The following is a 20,071-nucleotide window of genomic DNA, read 5'->3' as shown; positions in this document are numbered from 1 at the left end:
GCAGTTATTACTGTTAAAAATTGGATAGTGAAGGTAGAATATACCCATTATTTTTTATTTTACTTGCTAGCTTATATATTTAATTAAATTATAACTAATTTTCATGGGTTAAATTTAACACCCTCCAGAGTAATTTTTTACAGTGCACAAGCTCAGTAAAAGTTGCTTGTGTCCGCCAGGGGTCCGTTTCTGGTGGCGATGGGGAAATCGTGGCACCCGGAGGAGTTTACGTGCGCTCACTGCAGCGTGTCTCTGAGTGAACTGGGTTTCGTTGAGGAGAAAGGCTCGGTTTACTGCCAGCACTGTTACGAAGAGTTCTTCGCCCCGACCTGCGCACGCTGCCAATACAAAATCATGGGGGTCAGTAAGAGTGAATTTTAATAAATTGCTAACTACCTGTCAGATGTTTGAGGTTTTGGCTTGGATATGCACACACCAGAGTTCATGGGTCCTTGAAATCCTTGAAAGTTTGTGAATCTGGTGGAAATAATTCAAGGGTCTGGGAAGTTTTTGAAAATATACATACGTAGATACAGGTCATTGAAAGTGCTTGAATCTATTTTATGCAAGAACTTTTCTGGATAAAATCCATATTATTCCCGGTGTAGTGTAGGATAATATCATAAAAATTCTAGACTTTTTAAGCACACGTGCTAAACTGTTTGCTTTAAATGCTTATATCTTCAGTATGCGAATGTTGATTCATACCAAAATGCTTTTTTGCATAGTTTTGTTTGACAAATGAAAACGTCTCGGGTTACGTCTGTAACTGTTGTTCCCTGAGAAGGGAACGAGACGCTGCGTCTCCCTTGCCATACTTCCTGCATCCCTGTAACGCCGTCTTTGGCAATATTTCAGATAGCGTTGGTCTCACCATTGGTTGAATTTGATATACACATTCAGACTCACTTACCCCTGAAGGCGTCCTCAAAGTGTCACCGCAGTGACGCAGCGTGAGTTCCCTCGAAAGTGAACTGTAACAATGTATATTTAAAGGTAACACAATGTAACCTTGCTCTCACTTAAAATGTGTCCCCACCTTTAGTCCCTGATTTTGAGGGTATTAAACCTGGAAAGTCTTTAAAAGGTCCTTGAATTTGAAGTTAACTAAGGTGTGGGAAGCCTGACGCACATTGACGCACAAAAACACGTTAATAGGACTGTCAGAACGTTGGTGTGTTATTTTTCTTTTCGTTTGGATGTGTAATGGTGATGATGTCATGTGATGTCATGTTTACAGGAAGTGATTAATGCCCTGAAGCAGACCTGGCATGTGTACTGCTTCTTGTGCGCATCTTGCCAGCAACCAATAAGGAACAACACTTTTCACCTGGAGGATGGAGAACCTTACTGCGAGAGAGGTACACGTACTGCACATACGCATGCACACACACGTGATCGTTGTCTGTCATGGGACTTTGTTAAACTAACCAGATTTTTATCCTCAAACCTTCCCTGAAATGTTATTTAGTACGGATAATAAACCCTTATCCACATGGGGACGGTTGGCTTCCCCTCACAACGCAGCGGATATCAGGTTTTACAAACTTTATGGGGGCATTTGGTCCCCCCAGTGTAGGCAAAACCTGACCCCTTCTAACATGCATATAAACACAGATTGTACACACATGATCCCAGACAAAACAATAGATTTAATGGAGAGAGTTTTAGAAGAGATCTCACACATCAAAACTTTACACAAGATCATCTTCTGACATTAAGAGAAAAGACCAAAAGCACAGATTGCTCGGCCCTGTAGAAATATGTAAATTAGCCGTGTTACTATTAACCCCGTGTTAGTTTTGTGTCCCGCTCACCCTTAGATTTTTCTTTGTAATTGTGTGTTTAGATTATTACAGTCGGTTTGGGACAGGATGCCGTGGTTGTGACTTCCCAATAGAAGCAGGAGATACGTTTCTGGAAGCTCTTGGATTCACCTGGCATGATACTTGCTTTGTGTGCACGGTAAGTCCACCTGTGTGCATTTATGTGCATGTGTGTTTTTATGCACGCACTGTATTTATTTTTGAGTAATAATTCGTGTTTATTTGTATCTCCAGGTGTGCAGTGTCAGTCTGGAGGGTCAAATGTTCTTCTCGAAAAAAGGCAAACCACTCTGCAAGAAACATGCGCACAGTTTTAAAATATAAATGAACATTTTTGAAGTATTAGCCAATGTAAAAGAATGCATATTTACAAAAAAATAATTGACACATAATCATATTAAAAGTGTGTGAGGGGAAATAAGAGGTCTGGATTCAGTTTGATATATGAGATGATTGTGTTTTGTGTAAAATCTGAAGCATTATAAATTGAAAATACGGACAATGGAGAAGTTGATTATTGATACCGGTGATTAATGTTTGTTTGAAAGTTAAAAGCACTTTTGGGATGTTAGTTTTTTCTATTTTTGTCCTTTACCAAACGTTATTTATGAAATGAGAACTAAAACATAAGAAATCAAAAAGGGATGCAGTTTTAAATTTGTGCCAAAATATTAAATGTACAACATACAATGACATCATCTGAGAGGTTAGATGATGACGATAAGATGTTTGTATGAGTTTTAATTTCACCTTCAGTTTTAGATATTTATTTAAAACAGAGCACAATTTGTATTTGACTCATCATGTAAAATTGTTTTGCTTGTTTTTGTTTTAATGCTTTTTATAAAAAAAAATAAAGCAATGGATTATTATTATTATTTGAGTAGTCTTTTATTACTCTTTAAATTGATCTAGGAAGCAGATTATTATAGGATGGGACTAGTCTAATGTTGGCCAGCAAACAACCATCAAGCAACATCCATACAGAAGAGCTTTTATCATTCACTTTAACCACAAAGAACACATTCTCTTCTCTTTCCCATCTCCACCTCTTCCTTCTCTTTTTCCCCCTCTTCCTCTCACTTTTTTCCTCCTCCCTCTTTTTTAATCTCTTTTTTTCTCCTCTGCTTCTACTTTCTCTTCCTCTCTGTTCTTCTTCTTTTTCTCCTTTTCCCTCACTTTTCTCCTCCTTCACCCTCTATTCTTATCTTCCTCTCTGTTCTCTTTTTTCTCTTTACTCATCTTCCACTCTCCTCCTCCTCTCCCTATTCTCTTTTCCCTCTCTGTTCTCCTCTCCCACTTACTTTAACATCCTCTCTCTATTCTCATCTTGCTCTTACTTTCTCCTCCTCCTCCCTTTTTGCCCTCTTCCTCTCCTCTTTTCTCCTTTTCCCTCTCTCTTCTCCTCTTCCTCTCACTGTTCACCTCCTCTCTCTATTCTCATCTTCCTCTCACTTTCTCCTTCTCCTCCTCCCTATATTCTCATCATCATCTCTCTGTTCTTCTCTTTCTCTCTCTTTTCCCCTTTTTCTCTCCTCTTTTCTCTTTTTCCCCCTCGGTTCTCCTCACAGCTTACTTTCACCTCCCCTTCTATTGTCATCTTCCTCTCACTTTCTCCTTCTCCCTCTATTCTCATCATCTTTTTCTCACTTTCTCCTTTTACTCCTCCCTCTGTTCTCATCATCATCTCTGTTCTTTTCTTTCTCTCTCTTTTCCCCTCTTTCTCTCCTCTTTTCTATTTTCCCCTACAGTATCGGTTCTCCTCCTCCCTCTTTTCTCATCGTCATCTCTGTTCCTCTCTTTCTCTCTATTTTCCCCTCTTCCTCTCCTCTTTTCTCTTTTTCCCTATCTCTTCTCCTCTTCCTCTCACTTTTCTCCTCCTCCACCCTCTATTCTTATCTTCCTCTCTCTGTTCTCTTTTTTCTCTTTACTCATCTTCCACTCTCCTCCTCTCCCTATTTTCCTTTCCCTCTCTGTTCTCCTCTCCCACTTACTTTAACCTCCTTTCTCTATTCTCATCTTCCTCTTACTTTCTCCTCCTCCTCCTCCCTTTTTGCCCTCTTCCTCTCCTCTTTTCTCCTTTTCCCTCACTTTTCTCCTCCTTCACCCTCTATTCTCATCTTCCTCTCACTTTCTCCTTCTCCTCCTCCCTATATTCTCATCATCATCTCTCTGTTCTTCTCTTTCTCTCTCTTTTCCCCTTTTTCTCTCCTCTTTTCTCTTTTTCCCTCTTGGTTCTCCTCACAGCTTACTTTCACCTCCCCTTCTATTGTCATCTTCCTCTCACTTTCTCCTTCTCCCTCTATTCTCATCATCCTCTCTCTGTTCTTTTCTTTCTTTCTATTTTCCCCTCTCCTCTTTTCTCTCTTTCCCTTTCTGTTCTCCTCTTCTTCTCATTTTCCTCTCTTTTTTCTCCCTTTTCCTCTCTTCTCCTCTTCATCTCCTCTTTTCTCCCTTTTCCTCTTTCTTCTCCTCTTCCTCTCATCTTCTTCTCCTCCTCCCTCTATTCTAATATTGCTCTCTCTGTTCTTCTCTTTCCTTTTCTTCCTCTCCTTTTCTCCCTTTCCCTCGCTCTTCTCCTCTTTCTCTCACTTTTCTCCTCTTTCTCTCTCTTTACTCATCTTCCTTTCCCTGTTCACCTTCTCTCTCTATTCTCATCTTTCTCTCACTTTCTCTTTTTCCTCCTCCCTCTGTTCTCATCATCATCTCTGTTCTTTTCTTTCTCTCTCTTTTCCCCTCTTTCTCTCCTCTTTTCTCCCTTTCCCTTTCTGTTCTCCTCTTCTTCTCATTTTCCTCTCTTTTTTCTCCCTTTTCCTCTCTTCTCCTCTTCATCTCCTCTTTTCTCCATTTTCCTCTCTTTTCTCCCTTTTCCTCTCATCTTCTTCTCCTCCTCCCTCTATTCTAATCTTCCTCTCTCTGTTATTCTCTTTCCCTTTCTTCCTCTTCTTTTCTCCCTTTTCCTCGCTCTTCTCCTCTTTCTGCACTTTTCTCCTCTTTCTCTCTCTTTACTCATCTTCCTTTCCCTGTTCACCTTCTCTCTCTATTCTCAAATTTCTCTCACTTTCTCTTTTTCCTCCTCCCTCTGTTCTCATCATCATCTCTGTTCTTTTCTTTCTCTCTCTTTTCCCCTCTTTCTCTCCTCTTTTCTATTTTCCCCTACAGTATCGGTTCTCCCCCTCCCTCTATTCTCATCGTCATCTCTGTTACTCTCTTTCTCTCTATTTTCCCATCTTCCTCTCCTCTTTTCTCCTTTTCCCAATCTCTTCTCCTTTTCCTTTCACTTTTCTCCTCCTTCACTCTCTATTCTTATCTTCCTCTCTCTGTTCTCTTTTTTTCTCTTTACTCATCTTCCACTCTCCTCCTCTCCCTATTCTCCTTTCCCTCTCTGTTCTCCCTCTTACTTTAACCTCCTCTCTCTATTCTCATCTTCCTCTTACTTTCTCCTCCTCCTCCTCCTCCCTTTTGCCCTCTTCCTCTCCTCTTTTCTCCTTTTCCCTCACTTTTCTCCTCCTTCACCCTCTATTCTCATCTTCCTCTCACTTTCTCCTTCTCCTCCTCCCTATATTCTCATCACCATCTCTCTGTTCTTCTCTTTCTCTGTCTTTTCCCCTTTTTCTCTCCTCTTTTCTCTTTTTCCCTCTTGGTTCTCCTCACAGCTTACTTTCACCTCCCCTTCTATTGTCATCTTCCTCTCACTTTCTCCTTCTCCCTCTATTCTCATCATCCTCTCTCTGTTCTTTTCTTTCTTTCTATTTTCCCCTCTTCCTCTCCTCTTTTCTCCCTTTCCCTTTCTGTTCTCCTCTTCTTCTCATTTTCCTCTCTTTTTTCTCCCTTTTCCTCTCTTCTCCTCTTCATCTCCTCTTTTCTCCATTTTCCTCTCTTTTCTCCTCTTCCTCTCATCTTCTTCTCCTCCTCCCTCTATTCTAATCTTCCTCTCTCTGTTATTCTCTTTCCTTTTCTTCCTCTTCTTTTCTCCCTTTTCCTCGCTCTTCTCCTCTTTCTGCACTTTTCTCCTCTTTCTCTCTCTTTGCTCATCTTCCTTTCCCTGTTCACCTCCTCTCTCTATTCTCATCTTTTTCTCACTTTCTCCTTTTCATCCTCGCTCTGTTCTCATCATCATCTCTGTTCTTTTCTTTCTCTCTCTTTTCCCCTTTTTCTCTCCTCTTTTCTTCTTTTTCCCTATCTCTTCTCCTCTTCCTCTCACTTTTCTCCTCCTCCACCCTCTATTCTTATCTTCCTCTCTTTGTTATCTTCTTTCTGTCTCTTTACTCATCTTTCTCTCTCTGTTCTCCTCCTATCTATTCCCCTTTCCTCTCTTTTTTCTCCTCTTCCCCTCTCAGTTCTCCTATTTCTTTCTTCTTTTCTCTTTTTTCCCATCGGCTTGCTTTCACATTCTTTCTCTATTCTCATCTTCCTCTCACATTCGCCTCCTCCTCCCTCTATTCTCATCTTAATATCTCTTTGTTCTTCTCTTTCTCTCTCTTTTCCCATTTTACTCTCCTATTTTTTTCCTTTTCCCTCTTTGTTCTCTTCCTCTCACTTTCTCCTCTTCCTCTTTCTGTTCTCCTCTTCCTCTTCTCTTCCTCTCTCTTTACTCCTATTTATTCCCCTCATTTTCTCTCTTTACTGTACATTATAGATATCACAAATAAGAGAGAGTTCTGGCCTCATGAAGCAACACAGCACATGCTCTTAATAAATACAAAGCTAAAAGCCCCTGTGACAAGTGATGTTCAGAACTGAGAATGTGAAGTTCTTGCTTGAGTCTTAAAGTTTTTGCAGTTCATGAAAAATTTGTCAAATGCGTAAATGTATGCCCTGTCAAACAGACAGATAACATATATTTTCATAACATAACTATATCTTATAACATATATGATAACATATATTTTTTTAATTCGAATATAAGATGGACTGTAGGAAAACGTTTAACCTGCATTAAAATATTTACACATTATTTTATACTTAGATATTCAGGTTGAACTCTTGTCACTCCAGACGCTGCGCGCGCCGCCGGTAGTCGATGCAGTGAAATTAACGCGCGCGCGCTCGCGTCCTCACTCACGTTCAAGAGCACTGAGGAGATTTGTGCTTAACGGACACCGGCGTCTAAACGCACCGTAAACACGGACTCAAGACATCTCTGGAGCTTTCAGGAGAACCCACAGAAACGAATACGGTAAGAATGCATTGAAACTTTCTGAAGGAAGTTTTTTACAGAGACTCGGAGATGAAACGTCTCGGTTACGTATGTAACCCTCGTTCCCTGAAGGAAGGGAACGGAGACGTCACGTCGTGACCGACGAATTGGGAACCGCTCCGCGGGTGACCTATCTACTTCGAGAAACTATAAAAACGCCAATGAACTTGGCATGCAGGTATTTGCATAATGCCGGCGCCGCCCCGCCAGGTGCGTATATAAGCCGCAGGTGCACAATACCAAATTAGCTATATTATTGCTGAGAAGCCGAGCAACAGTGCCCGGCCTGAAAAACAGCAATGGAACAGCAAACTGTGGCGACGGGACGTGACGTCTCCGTTCCCTTCCTTCAGGGAACGAGGGTTACATACGTAACCGAGACGTTCCCTTTCAGTCGGTCACTACGACGTCACGTCGTGACCGACGAATTGGGAATCCCTACCAAAACGCCACTGCAGCTGAACCCTTCCAGTGTCTGTAAAAGCCCTCCGCCCTCCACATAGGGGGCGGAACCTAAGGCGAAATGCAGAAGGCCGGTCACTACCTGTTCCTTAACCCACGATAGTGAAGCAGCGAACTGGGGAAGCGTCTAAACTGAGCGGAGCTAGAACACTGCGGAAGCCATCCCCTAAGAAGGTTGAATGGATGACATAAAAATATGAAACAACCGATAGGTTGCTCATAAAAAGTCTCTGAACAAAACATAGTATGCAGAGAGATGCAGAGCAGGCTCTGCTAAGGAAAACGTGGAGGATTAGTACCCCACGGAGTATACACACAAATGAACCCCACGTAGGGGACAAATGTGGACGCCTAGCCTACACAGGTTTACAGAGAATACATCAGTGATAGGTTGACAGCGGATGCTCCGCAACACCAGCTATCAGGGCGGTGGAGGAGAGGCAAAAACAGTTTTTTTGACGTTTTTGCCCCATTGGCCTTCCATATTGGTGCAGATGTGCAGCACCAAAATAGAGGCTCCAAGCCGACACACGAGCCGACCCTCGGCATTCTTAACTAGTTAGTAGAAAGAACCCGAGTGGAAACCGGTTCGACACGAACACTATAGAATCTTGTGAACGTATTAGGTGTCGCCCAGCCTGCAGCTCTACAAATATCTGTTAGCGAGGAACCGCGAGCCAGTGCCCAAGATGATGCCACACTGCGTGTAGAGTGGGCACGTAAATTAAACGGACAAGGCACATTCTGCTTTTGATATGCAAGGGCTATAGTATCCACAATCCAATGGGACATCCTCTGCTTGGTGACAGCTTTTCCTTTCTGCTGACCACCGTAACAAACAAAGAGCTGATCTGAGGTCCTAAAGCTTTGCGTCCTGTCTATATACACACGTAGTGCACGAACAGGGCATAACAAAGCCGTGGCTGGGTCTGCCTCCTCCAAAGGCAGCGCTTGGAGGTTCACCACTTGATCTCTGAAAGGAGTGGTGGGAACTTTGGGCACAAAGCCGGGCCGGGGTCTCAGTGTTACGCTGGATGCAGCCGGCCCGAACTGAAGGCACGATTCGTCGACCGAAAATGCATGAATATCCCCTATCCTCTTAACAGAAGCCAAAGCAAGGAGAGTTAATGTTTTCATTGTAAGAAATTTAACACTCACACTATGCAGAGGCTCAAATGGGGCTTCCTGGAGTGATTTCAGCACCAAGGACAGGTCCCACGGAGGAATAGAGGGAGGACGCGAAGGATTCAGTCTTCGAGCGCCTCTGAGAAATCTAATGACCAGGTCGTGCTGACCCACTGTTCTACCGTTTACGGGTGAATGGTGAGCTGATATCGCAGCGATATCGACCTTAATAGTGGATGGTGACAGCCTATTCTCCAAACGACGCTGGAGATATAAAAGCACAACACTAATCGGGCATTCTCGGGGGTTTTCACTTTGGGAAGAACACCAGTCGACAAACAGGTTCCATTTAAGCGCGTAAGCCTGTCTCGTAGACGGCGCTCGCGCTGCAGCAATAGTGTTAGATACCTCTTGCGGTAAATCACTCAAATCCTCCGTGCCCCGTCCAGAGACCACACATGGAGGTTCCACAGGTCGGGGCGCGGGTGCCATAATGTGCCCTCTTGTTGAGAAAGAAGGTCCTTCCTCAGGGGAATCTTCCACGGAGGGGCTGTCGCGAGGAGAGAGAGTTCTGGAAACCAACTCCTGGTTGTCCAATACGGTGCCACCAACAGCACGCTCTCCTCGTCCTCCCGGATTTTGCATAGGGTTTGCGCAATGAGGCTCACCGGAGGGAACGCGTATTTGCGCATGTTTCGCGGCCAGCTGTGTGCCAATGCATCCACGCCGAGCGAGTCGTCGGCTAGTTAATAGAACAGGCGACAATGGGTCGTCTCTGGGGAAGCAAACAGATCTATCTGCGCTTTGCCGAAACGTCTCCAAATCTGCTGAACCGCAATGGGGTGGAGTCGCCATTCGCCGGGACGCGCAGCCCGAGAGAGCGCATCCGCCTCTACATTGAGCGCGCCCGGGATGTAAATGGCACGAAGAGACCTCAAATTCTTCTGACTCCAAGTGAGGAGATGACGGGCGAGATGCGACAGGTGACGCGAGCGTAAACCGCCTTGACGATTGATGTACGCCACGGTCGCAGTGTTGTCTGTGCGAACTAATACATCTTTGCCCTGTAACTCGTTGCTGAAACGGACGAGCGCAAGATATACAGCCCACATTTCTCGGCAATTTATGTGCCAATGCAGCTGGGGTGCCGTCCAGACCCCCGAAGCCGCAAGCCCATCGTACGTGGCCCCCCACCCCGTGTCCGAAGCATCTGTGCATACTATTGCATGCCTGGAGACCTGTCTCAGAGGCACACCGGCTCGGAGAAACGCACGGTCTGACCACGGAGTGAAAGTGCGACGACACGCAGGTGTAATGATAACACGGTGAATGCCGCGCAGCCACGCTCTCCTCGGGACTCGATCGTGAAGCCAATGCTGAAGCGGTCGCATATGAAGCAGTCCGAGCGGAGTTACAGCTGCGGCTGCTGCCATATGCCCCAGGAGCTTCTGAAATTGTTTCAGCGGGACCGCGCTCTTGCTCTTGAATGTATTCAGGCAAGTCAGAATCGACTGTACACGCGCTTCTGTTAGACGAGCTGTCAAATCGATCGAGTCCAGTTCCATCCCGAGAAAAGAGATTCTCTGCACGGGGCAAAGCTTGCTCTTTTCCCAGTTGACCCGAAGACCCAAACGAGCGAGGTGTTTTAGAGTTAAATCTCTGTGATCGCACAGCGTCTGACGTGTTTGAGCTATTATGAGCCAATCGTCTAAATACGCGAGAATGCGCACACCTTTCTCTCTCAGGGGTTTTAAAGCCCCCTCCACTACTTTGGTGAATACACGGGGAGACAGAGAGAGCCCGAATGGGAGGACTTTGTACTGGTATGCTCGCCCCTCGAACGCAAAGCGGAGAAACGGCCTGTGCCGGGGGAGAATCGATACGTGGAAGTACGCGTCCTTCAGGTCGATGGATGCGAACCAATCGTTTGGACGAATGCATGGAAATATGCGCTTGGGCGTCAGCATCTTGAACGGCATTCTGTGAAGTGCACGGTTCAGCGAACGCAGGTCCAGGATCGGTCGCAAGCCGCCGCTTTTCTTGGGTACAATAAAGTAAGGGCTGTAAAACCCCGACCTCATCTCGGCTGGAGGGACCGGCTCGATCGCGTCTTTCGCCAATAAGACAGCGATCTCCGCACGGAGGACGTGCGCATCGGCAGCTCTCACCGTAGTGAAACGAACGCCGGAGAATTTGGGGGGACGCCGGGCAAATTGGATCGCATAGCCGAGACGAATCGTGCGTAAAAGCCAACGCGACGGGCTGGGAAGCTGTTCCCACGCCCCCAGACACCGTGCGAGAGGGACTAAAGGCACGATCGGTGTACCCGCGGCGGGCGCAACGGAGGTGATCGCCGGTGTGTGCGTATTGGCCGCACCGACAGCAGTGTTGTGCATGATAACACTCACCTGAGTCCGCTGCTGGGTGGGTGAGTAAGGGAGGCTCTGCTGAAGACACCTCACGCCACTCGATGCACCCTCTGGCGAAGGGGGAGGAAGATGATGGGTTATGAGCCCATGATTGTCTTCTCTCCCCTGAGAAGACAGAGAGCGCGGAGGGGTTATGAGCCCGTGCGTTGCTCTCGTACTCCTCTGATGAGTCGGAGAACGAGGGGGGGTTATGAGCCCGCTCGTGTCTCCGGCGCTCATCTGAAGACCTAGAGATGGAAGTGGAATTCGCTCTTTTTGTGGAATTGTGGGTGCCGACTGAAAAGTCGGCGGAACAGAAAAATGAAACAAAAGATTCCCCAACCGGCCCTCCTCCGGTGGGGGGAGTGGTGCCTTCACCATCTCCCGAAGAGCGATCCCCTCCATCTCTAGGTCGCCCGTCTCAGGGCCGCTTCGAATTTCTTTTTCCACCCTTTGAAGCGGGCTGAGCGGGCTGCTGACGACCGGTTCCTCGCTTCTTAGAAGAGCCCCGGGGAGGAACGGAGGCGGCCGCCGCAGGACGCCCTCGGCGAGGAGCAGGCTGAGGTGCCGACGTGGACGGGGCAGGCGCAGGACGCTTCCGACGTGGCATGATCTGAGCGATGGCCTCAGTCTGCTTCTTGGCCGCGGAGAATTGCTGGGCAAACTCCTCGACCGTCTCGCCGAACAGGCCGGCCTGGGAAACCGGAGCATTCAGGAGCCGGGTTTTGTCAGCATCCTTCATGTCCGCCAGGCACAGCCAGAGATGGCGTTCCTGGACCACCAGGGTGGACATCGCACGACCGACGGCACGTGCGGTGACCTTGGTCGCACGAAGCGCCAGGTCAGTAGCCGCACGGAGCTCGGAGAACTCCGCCGAATCGTGACCCCCCGCGTGCAGGTCCCTCAGAGCCTTAGCCTGGTGAACCTGCAGCAATGCCATGGCATGCAGGGCTGAAGCTGCCTCCCCACAGGCTTTGTAAGCAGCGCCGGTTAGAGCGGACGAATGCTTACAGGCCCGTGAGGGGAGAGTAGGCTGGTCCCGCCAGGAGGAAGCGACACCGGCCGGACACAACTGCATCGCGACCGGCCGCTCCACTGACGGGATACCAGTGTACCCCCTGGCATCTCCACCCTCGAGGGAGGTGAGAGGTGAAGGCTGAAACGGCCGGTTCCGGGAGGAAAACGGGGTTTTCCACGACCGCGTCAGCTCTTCATGGACCTCGGGGAAGAAAGGCACCGGGGGCGAGGGCTGGGAAGCCCTGGCACCCCCGAAGTACCAATCGTCGAGGCGGGACGGTTCGGGTGGGGGAGGTTCAGTCCACTCCAAGCCGACCGCCGCCGCCGCCCGAGCGAGCATGGCTGCCATCTCGGGGTCGAACGCAGGGCCCGCAACCCTTCCCGAAGGAGGGAGTGGGTCTGGATCGGCGTCCGAGATTGACAGCCCCCCCTCCGATGCTACGGTGGACAAAGTCTCCGGTGGAGGCTCGACAGAGCGCGAGGACACCGTAGAACACGGGCCACTCGTCTCCATCGGGACCTCCGCTGGCAACGGATCAGGGCGCTGGGAGCCACTGGACGAACCAGCAGACCGACCCAGCACCGTTATACGGAGATCATCCTTCGCAAGCCTAGCAACTGCGCTCTTAGCAGTACCAGGCTTGGAAGGCGGGGGCCGTTCCCGGAGAAACGACACCCGTCTCCGCAAATCCGCCATAGTCATGCCCTCGCAGATGGAGCATGAACTATCACGCAACGCTGCCTCAGCGTGCTGGAGCCCCAGACACGAAACACAGCGCTCGTGGCCATCCCGGGGAGCGATGAACACACCGCATCCAGAAACGGAGCACGGGCGGAATGCCATCTTTAAAAAGACGCACCCAACCGTGACACGAATGAGTGGCTGTCTTTAAAAAGACACAAAGCTCAAACGTGCTGCTCTTTTAGGGAAATCACTCTTTTGTGCGAGCTGGTGAAACACACAGGGAGAGGCAAACGCACTCACTCGAACTCAAGTCCTAAATTAAAGAGACAGAGAGAGAGAGAAGGGTGGAGAAAACACTGCGAGCCTCCGCTGAGGTGTCTTTGCCCAACCAGCTTCAGCAAGCTGAGATTTTTCTTTTCCCTCTTTAGAGACAGGATCTACGAAGATCAGTTTAAACAGCTTCTCGAGAGCAGATGTCTGCCGGCTTCGAAGCAATAAAGCTAATTTGGTATTGTGCACCTGCGGCTTATATACGCACCTGGCGGGGCGGCGCCGGCATTATGCAAATACCTGCATGCCAAGTTCATTGGCGTTTTTATAGTTTCTCGAAGTAGATAGGTCACCCGCGGAGCGGTTCCCAATTCGTCGGTCACGACGTGACGTCGTAGTGACCGACTGAAAGGGAACTTCGTGGTGTAGCCTATTGATCCATGAAACGTTACTGATACGTTATGATTCATAAACCATTTGGTAACATTTTGTTTTTGACTAAACTTACTAATGTAACCAAAGTTTCCCTGCTGGTGAAATTCTCAACTTGGATTCGCAAACATTTGGTTCATATGTTAGATCCTGTATTCATTTATTGTGATTATAAACCACAGTAATGCATATGGTATATATGTGTGTGTCTTTTGTAGGAAAACAAATGATTAAGTGTTTGTTAAATTACAGTGTATATTGTACATATAGCATGAATTGTCTCATAGTAACATCAACAAATAGGTGCATTAATGACATGCTGAATACTAAAGTGCTTATTGTGCATTAATCTTCTGTTATAAACACTTCCTGTATTTTCTTCAGACATTAACTAATGGACTTTTCATGATTATTTCATATTAGATTTCAGCCAGGTCATGTGTACGATACAGAAACTTTTAACTACTCTGATAAGAGTTAACTTTCACTATCTTGATAGCCTTTAGTCTTTTACAGCGTAATCCTAACAGAAACAACTTTGCCTGTTGATAATGGACACCGTTTGTGTCTATTAGACCATTTGAGTTCAATCTAATGACCAATTTAATTATGAGCAAATGAAACAAATAAGCTCACATGCTGAACAACTTTACCTTACAGATAACAGATGGTTTACTTTTCAGTGCTTAACGTGTTTCCCAGAATAAAAATATTTTATTTTTAGTACTGCATGTTTTTTTTTCACATGTGGCATGCCACTTTTAAAGAGCACCTATTATCCGATTAATTATTTTACATTTCCTTTGGTGTGTATTAGTATGTTAACAATATGCAAAAGGTACAAATCCCAAAGTAAAGATGACGCGAGTTATCGTCTCCGACGTAAATCTGTTTTCTTGGACTACAACAAACACACAGATTGTAGGCAACAGTTCCTCGGCCTGTTGACGTGGATACGACGCTCATTATCATAACTCCGCCCACTTCTGACTCGCAGCCTGTAATGGGGCATACACACCAAACGCGAGTTTACATACAAAGTCAATGCAAAGACACAATCAGCGTTGGGCGGCGCGATTGTTGCGAAAACGCGCTATTCACCTCAAACGCGCCTTTGCGCGAGTTCAAAATATTCAACTCAAGTGAAAAAATCGCATGACACAAAGTTTAATCTCGCAAGTTATCTAGAGTGAGCAATGCGATGCTACACGTTTGGTGTGTACGTAGCATAAGTAGTCTATCAGTGCGTCCGAAACCGCATACTTCCATACTATATAGTAGGCGAAGTAGTGGTTCATATTTAAATAATTTACTACTGACTAAACCATGACTCAAACACAAGTTTTGAGCAGTGCAGAGTAGCGCTTGTTGTTTGTCGTTTCTACGATCACAAATGCAGACTAGGGCTGTGCAAAAAAATCACCTGAGCTTTGTACAAAATCAATGCATTTCAGGGAGGCAGGGCATAGAGGATCAACAATAATGTACGATAAGTGGAAAATAATGTGTTTTTTAACCATAAACCATGCGAACACATAAATACAATGTTGTTTTTAGCAACGTAATAGGTTCTGTTTAAGTCTTCTTAAAATTTGGACATCTTTCACTTTTTATCTTGCTCCAACCCCAGAAATGACTTCTGTGCAACAAAAGCTTAGAAATAAATATTGACTGTGCATTTTTACTTATAATGAAAGAAAATTGAGAATTAAGCTATCAATCGATAATTAACTTTTGTTTCACAGATGAATGAAGCCCTAGCAGAATAATTAAATTTTTCAAATTTCATGTTAAAAAAAGTGTACTTTCAATAACAAATCAAAATCTGGTTTCACACTGTCAGTCTGTCACTGAGACGTCTTTATTTCCGAAAGTATTTTTATATGTTTATAACAATACTTACTGTGTTCTGTGCGTTATCAAAACAAGTTCACTGATACGGCTGTAGGCCCAATGTCACGGATGAACAGAGAGACCCTAAACTATGTGAGCTTTTACATGCACACACACCCCGCACCAACTAACCAGATCCAGCTGTGTGTCAGTGTGTGTTATGTGGAGTTCATGTTGGAGAGTGTGTGACCATATGGCATAAAGCGTCCAATTCTTACCTCACCCCCACCTTTCATCATGAGACCCAGCAGGAAAGACTCAACGGGCCGCTAGAGTCGAACAGCAGATGTGTGTGTGTGTGTGTGTGGAGAGAGAGGGGCGGAATGCACGTGTGTAGTTGTCCATTGCAAGCGCACAAAGTCGACAAAACAAGAACAGATATGATAATCAGATACGCTGTCTAGTGGTGCCGCAAGTGTACGTGGGTAAACTAACTTGCTTTTGTTATAATCTACAAATTGGCTGCGATGCAACCGGAGTGCTACTGTTTGCATCAACAAAACTGTGTAGACTCCGAGCGAGCCAAGCTGAAAAAATAACAACACTCCTCTTTCAATTCAAGGAGCTGTCTATGCTAAAGTACAAGCATGTGAAGTCGATTAGAACGCTTGGAGAGCCCATAGCAGTGTTTGTCTTTGTTTTATATCAACCTTTTCTTTCACTGAATCTATTTTTTTCAGTTGTAGGACGTTAATGTCAGCTGCTGAATATCATACAGATAATGATCTAACACAAACTTTTGTGTTTGACCTTCATTAGAGTACCTCGCCCAGAAATACAACACATTATGACTAAAGCGCCGTTCACACTATGGATGATAACTACAGATATAAAAATATAGGTTTAAAAATCATTCGATATTAAAGAGAACTACATTGACTACGGCAATAGATAAGATGATAGATTACACAAATGCATTAAGATACTGAGTAGCATATTTAAACGTTCAATGACATGTAAACACTTGCATAGTTTTTAATTAAACAATATCTATAATATTAGTTAATGCCATTAAAGGTTTAATATTTTGAACGAGTACTGTAGCATGTGAGTGAATTAACATTAAAGAGCATTTTTAAAAAACGTTATTTTGTGTATTTGGTAAAATACAATGTGTTTGCGTGGTTTATGGTTCAAAAACATTATTTTCCACATACCATACATTTTTGTAGCTCCAGATTTCACTCTCTTCCTGAAATGCACAGATTTGCGTGATTGGCCAGCTAATCTGTACGTTGTGATTGGCCTGAATACCTCTGACGTTAGCAGGAAATGTGACGCTCCTTACCATGTTTGAAAGATTCGCGCACAATGCAAAGTTAGAGGGATACTTCACCAATTTAGCATTCAGCTTTGTATCTGTAGAAACCCGGCAGTATTACTGAATGACCATGTTTCTTCCATCATTTCCCCCTGAGAGGAGAGATATCTGCATTTTGGTTCTGCAAAAAAGTCCTCCGATGATGCAAAAATGAGGGAGGGAAACATGGTCATTCAGTAATACTGCCGGGTTTCTACAGATACAAAGCTGAATGTTAAATCGGTGAAGTATCCCTTTAACAGAAGTTAACGTACAGGCTGAGAGTCCAAGTGGGAGGAATTATGATAATAAAAATTTTTTGAAACAATTACCAATTGTGAAAAGCGCTATATAAATAAAATAAATTGAAAAAAATAATGTCGTTCTTTACTACATCACCAATCCCAGGAAGTAAACTGTTGCCTACAATCCGTGTGTTTGTTGTAGGTCAAGAAACGAGATTTACAATGGAGACGATAAATAATTATTGTTATCGTCTGGTTGTGTGGACGCTAATATAGTTATAGTTTTTGTTAAAGTTAACGTTATTGTTAAAATATGAACGACTCTTAAGTATGCACATTTAATGTTATTATGCTATTTATTCGATTATTATAAGTGACGCATTTAGGGATGCTTAACGATTAATCGTGATTAATCGTTAGCAGAATAAAAGTTTTTGTTAACATCATATATGTGTGTGAACTGTGTATAATAACTTTGTATAAATAAATGTACACACATGCATGTATATGTTTTAGAAATGTTTACATGTGTATATACATTTGTATATTTATGTATAATTTATATTATATATAAATATAAATACTTAATATATACATTTATTTTCCTTAAAATTATACACGAATGTGTTCATATTTATATATATACATATACATATTTATTATACACAGTTTACACACATATGTGATGTAAACAAAAACTTTTATTCTGCTAACGATTAATCGCAATTAATTGTTTAGCATCCCTAGACGCATTATGTGTCAATGTTTGTATATTAGTAGTATATTAAAATAGTTTGTAGAAAGTTGGAATTGTTTTATTTGTGTTTAATTGTGTTTTGTACTTTTGCAGGAGATCTTGATTCTGCAAATTGGTTATGGAGCGTCCTTCATTCAGAAAGGTGAGAAGCTTATTGCACTGTAAAAAATTATTTGTCACCATGAAACGGAAGTTGTGATTATCTTCTTTTCTCTATCGTGACGTTTATCTGAATGATAAAAAATGTAGGGCGGGACTTGATTTCATACATAGAGATCTGATCGAATTGTTGGAAGTTGGACCATGTTGCTAATTGCTACTCGCTGCTATCTTTAGCCTTGCCCTCGCACCATTCCTCGTGACCGGAAGAAGTGTTTCAATTAAAGATTATGAGGGCACATGAATTAAAAATAAAATTATGTAGTGCACAGATAAGTCATTTATAAAAAACACAATTTTTCATTAAAAAAAGTTTTAATTTCAATTTCATGTTAACTTTAAGTATCAATTAAGTTGGCTTTACAAGTCATTTCAAATTCAATAATTTTTTTATCTTGACTAGTGATGAGTTGCTGTAACTTTTAAAATAAAATTAAAATAAGGTTGCTGTAACTTTATAAGTTACAGCAACTCAATAATCAAGATAAAAAGTTGTAAGTTAAAATGACTTTAAAGCCAAGTTGATTATACCTAAAAAATTTAAGGCAACAATTCGTTTTTACATAATAACGTTGATATAGTTTCTAATAACAAATAATAAAGTTATAACCTCGTAGAGTTTCTGTAATGACTTCTCTCAAAGACTTCTTGATAATTTTTTGTCCCACATGCATTGGCATTTAGAGGTCTTTAAGGCACATCAAGGCTTTATATCTTTCATAATTGAAGATACTTATTAAACTTGTCTCAGATGTTTCTATTTTCTCCAAAAGAGTAGAGATACATGTTGTATGCCTTATTGAGATCTATGAATTTTGTTAATGGACCTTCAAATACTGAGCACAATACAAAGAGACATTGTTGAGATCACTGGTGTTGTCTTCACTGGGACCCCCATATTTTCATCATCTATCTTTATTTCTGTCTAGGAGATTTTAACAAGATTTCATTTGTGATTTTTCAGTCGTAGTTCTGACAGCTCCAGAAACTCTCCTGAAGCTGACGGATCTGCAGCTTTAATGCTTTTGAGAACTTGAGATCTCCTGGAATTGAGCTGGTCCATAAAGGCTTCAAGTTTACTTGAGTGATTTATCATACAGGAAATAATGTTATCACGATACATTCCTCAGGTAATATACGATCACACATACACACCTCTTACTGAACTGTCAGGTGTGTGTTTGTGTGTCTGCAGGGCTGATATTATCGCTTGCTGAAAAGAGATAGAGATCAAGAGGAAATTGAGCCATCTAAATCCCAGGAGCGCTTTATGATTAATGGCTGTCAGATATTATACTGTGTCTCCCTCAAAGGGTTTGGCCACCAGCCGCATAAACGCACACTTATAAAAGTCTGTCATTTCCTATTGTCTATCTGCAGTCTAACCGCTAGGGCCGAGCATGACACAAATCTTATATCGCAGTAACAGTATATATCACAATATTGTTATTTGAACTGGAAATTATATGAAAAATGGTTTATGTTTAAAATAACCAAACAGTACGTTTATGCCTAGCATTGTGACATTGAGCTTTGCATAGGCAAGCAATGCTCCCGTTTTATTCAGAAAACGTCAGAAAGTTGTGACATGTGATGTTACACGGACGTCCTGCTGTGCTTGTTCATAATTGGCTATTAAGATTGATTTACCTTTTCCTGTCACCCGCTTCGGTATGCTACACCCTCTAAGTGTGGGTTCACACCAGCCGCGTTTGAGGCGTCAAATTCGCGTGTACCGTGTCTAGTTTGCCACTTGAACATTTGGAGTTCACTCGCTTCATTTGCGCATGAAAGCCGCCATGTGAAATTCTAGTCATCGAGACATTCACGCGGAAATTCACGTCTTGGGAGGGACTTCTGACTGCAACTGCGCCTGCTTCCTGTAATCACGTTACTACTAGAGTATGCTCCTGATTGGTTAACGCGGCGCGTTTTTCCTGCCAAAGTTCACATTTTTCAACTCGCGCATTTCCCGCAACACCTTATTCGCTCCGCGAGACCTCCAGACTCACGTCAACGCGTCTTCACATTGACTTAACATTGAAATCACTCACGCTTGACGCCTCTACCGTGGCTGGTGTGAATGCAGCATAAAGCCGCCTTTCCACTGCACAAGACATACGTAAACGATTGTCGGAGTTCGTCTCTTAGTGGCAGTCGTAATGAAGTTTCAGTTTAATCGTAAAAGGGAAGAGAAGCTTATTCCAGGGCAAAAGGCTTCATTGTTATATTTACCATAGTGGAATAGATAAATGAATGCAAATTAATGAAATAATAAACAGCTATGCATAT

General features: G+C 43.8%; 2 protein-coding genes across 6 annotated transcripts in view; both read left to right on the top strand.

Annotated features, from left to right (window-relative positions):
- The window catches only part of pdlim5a (PDZ and LIM domain 5a), a 75,838-nt gene extending 73,387 nt beyond the window's left edge, over positions 1-2,451 (top strand). For all 4 annotated transcript variants that reach the window (XM_065251015.1, XM_065251017.1, XM_065251016.1 and 1 more), the window contains 4 exons: positions 180-360; positions 1,241-1,361; positions 1,850-1,965; positions 2,061-2,451. In XM_065251015.1, coding sequence (XP_065107087.1) covers positions 180-360; positions 1,241-1,361; positions 1,850-1,965; positions 2,061-2,150 — 508 coding nt within the window. In that variant the 3' untranslated portion in view covers positions 2,151-2,451. The remainder of the gene's footprint in view (positions 1-179; positions 361-1,240; positions 1,362-1,849; positions 1,966-2,060) is intronic.
- A 4,448-nt stretch (positions 2,452-6,899) lies between these two features.
- bmpr1ba (bone morphogenetic protein receptor, type IBa) overlaps positions 6,900-20,071 on the top strand; it is a 61,031-nt gene continuing 47,859 nt past the window's right edge. Inside the window, exons 1-3 of one of the 2 annotated variants that reach the window (XM_065251021.1) lie at positions 6,903-7,005; positions 17,714-17,762; positions 18,744-18,909. The gene's annotated coding sequence lies outside the window, so the exon portion shown is untranslated. Of the gene's footprint in view, positions 7,006-17,713; positions 17,763-18,743; positions 18,910-20,071 lie in introns of both variants that reach the window. The other variant, XM_065251023.1, reaches the window with a different exon arrangement.

This window comes from Paramisgurnus dabryanus, chromosome 5 (genome assembly GCF_030506205.2).
Source record: "Paramisgurnus dabryanus chromosome 5, PD_genome_1.1, whole genome shotgun sequence".
Taxonomy (NCBI): Eukaryota; Metazoa; Chordata; class Actinopteri; order Cypriniformes; family Cobitidae; genus Paramisgurnus; species Paramisgurnus dabryanus.
Note: the sequence above shows the minus strand (reverse complement) of the source record. Positions and strands in the feature narration are given on the sequence as shown.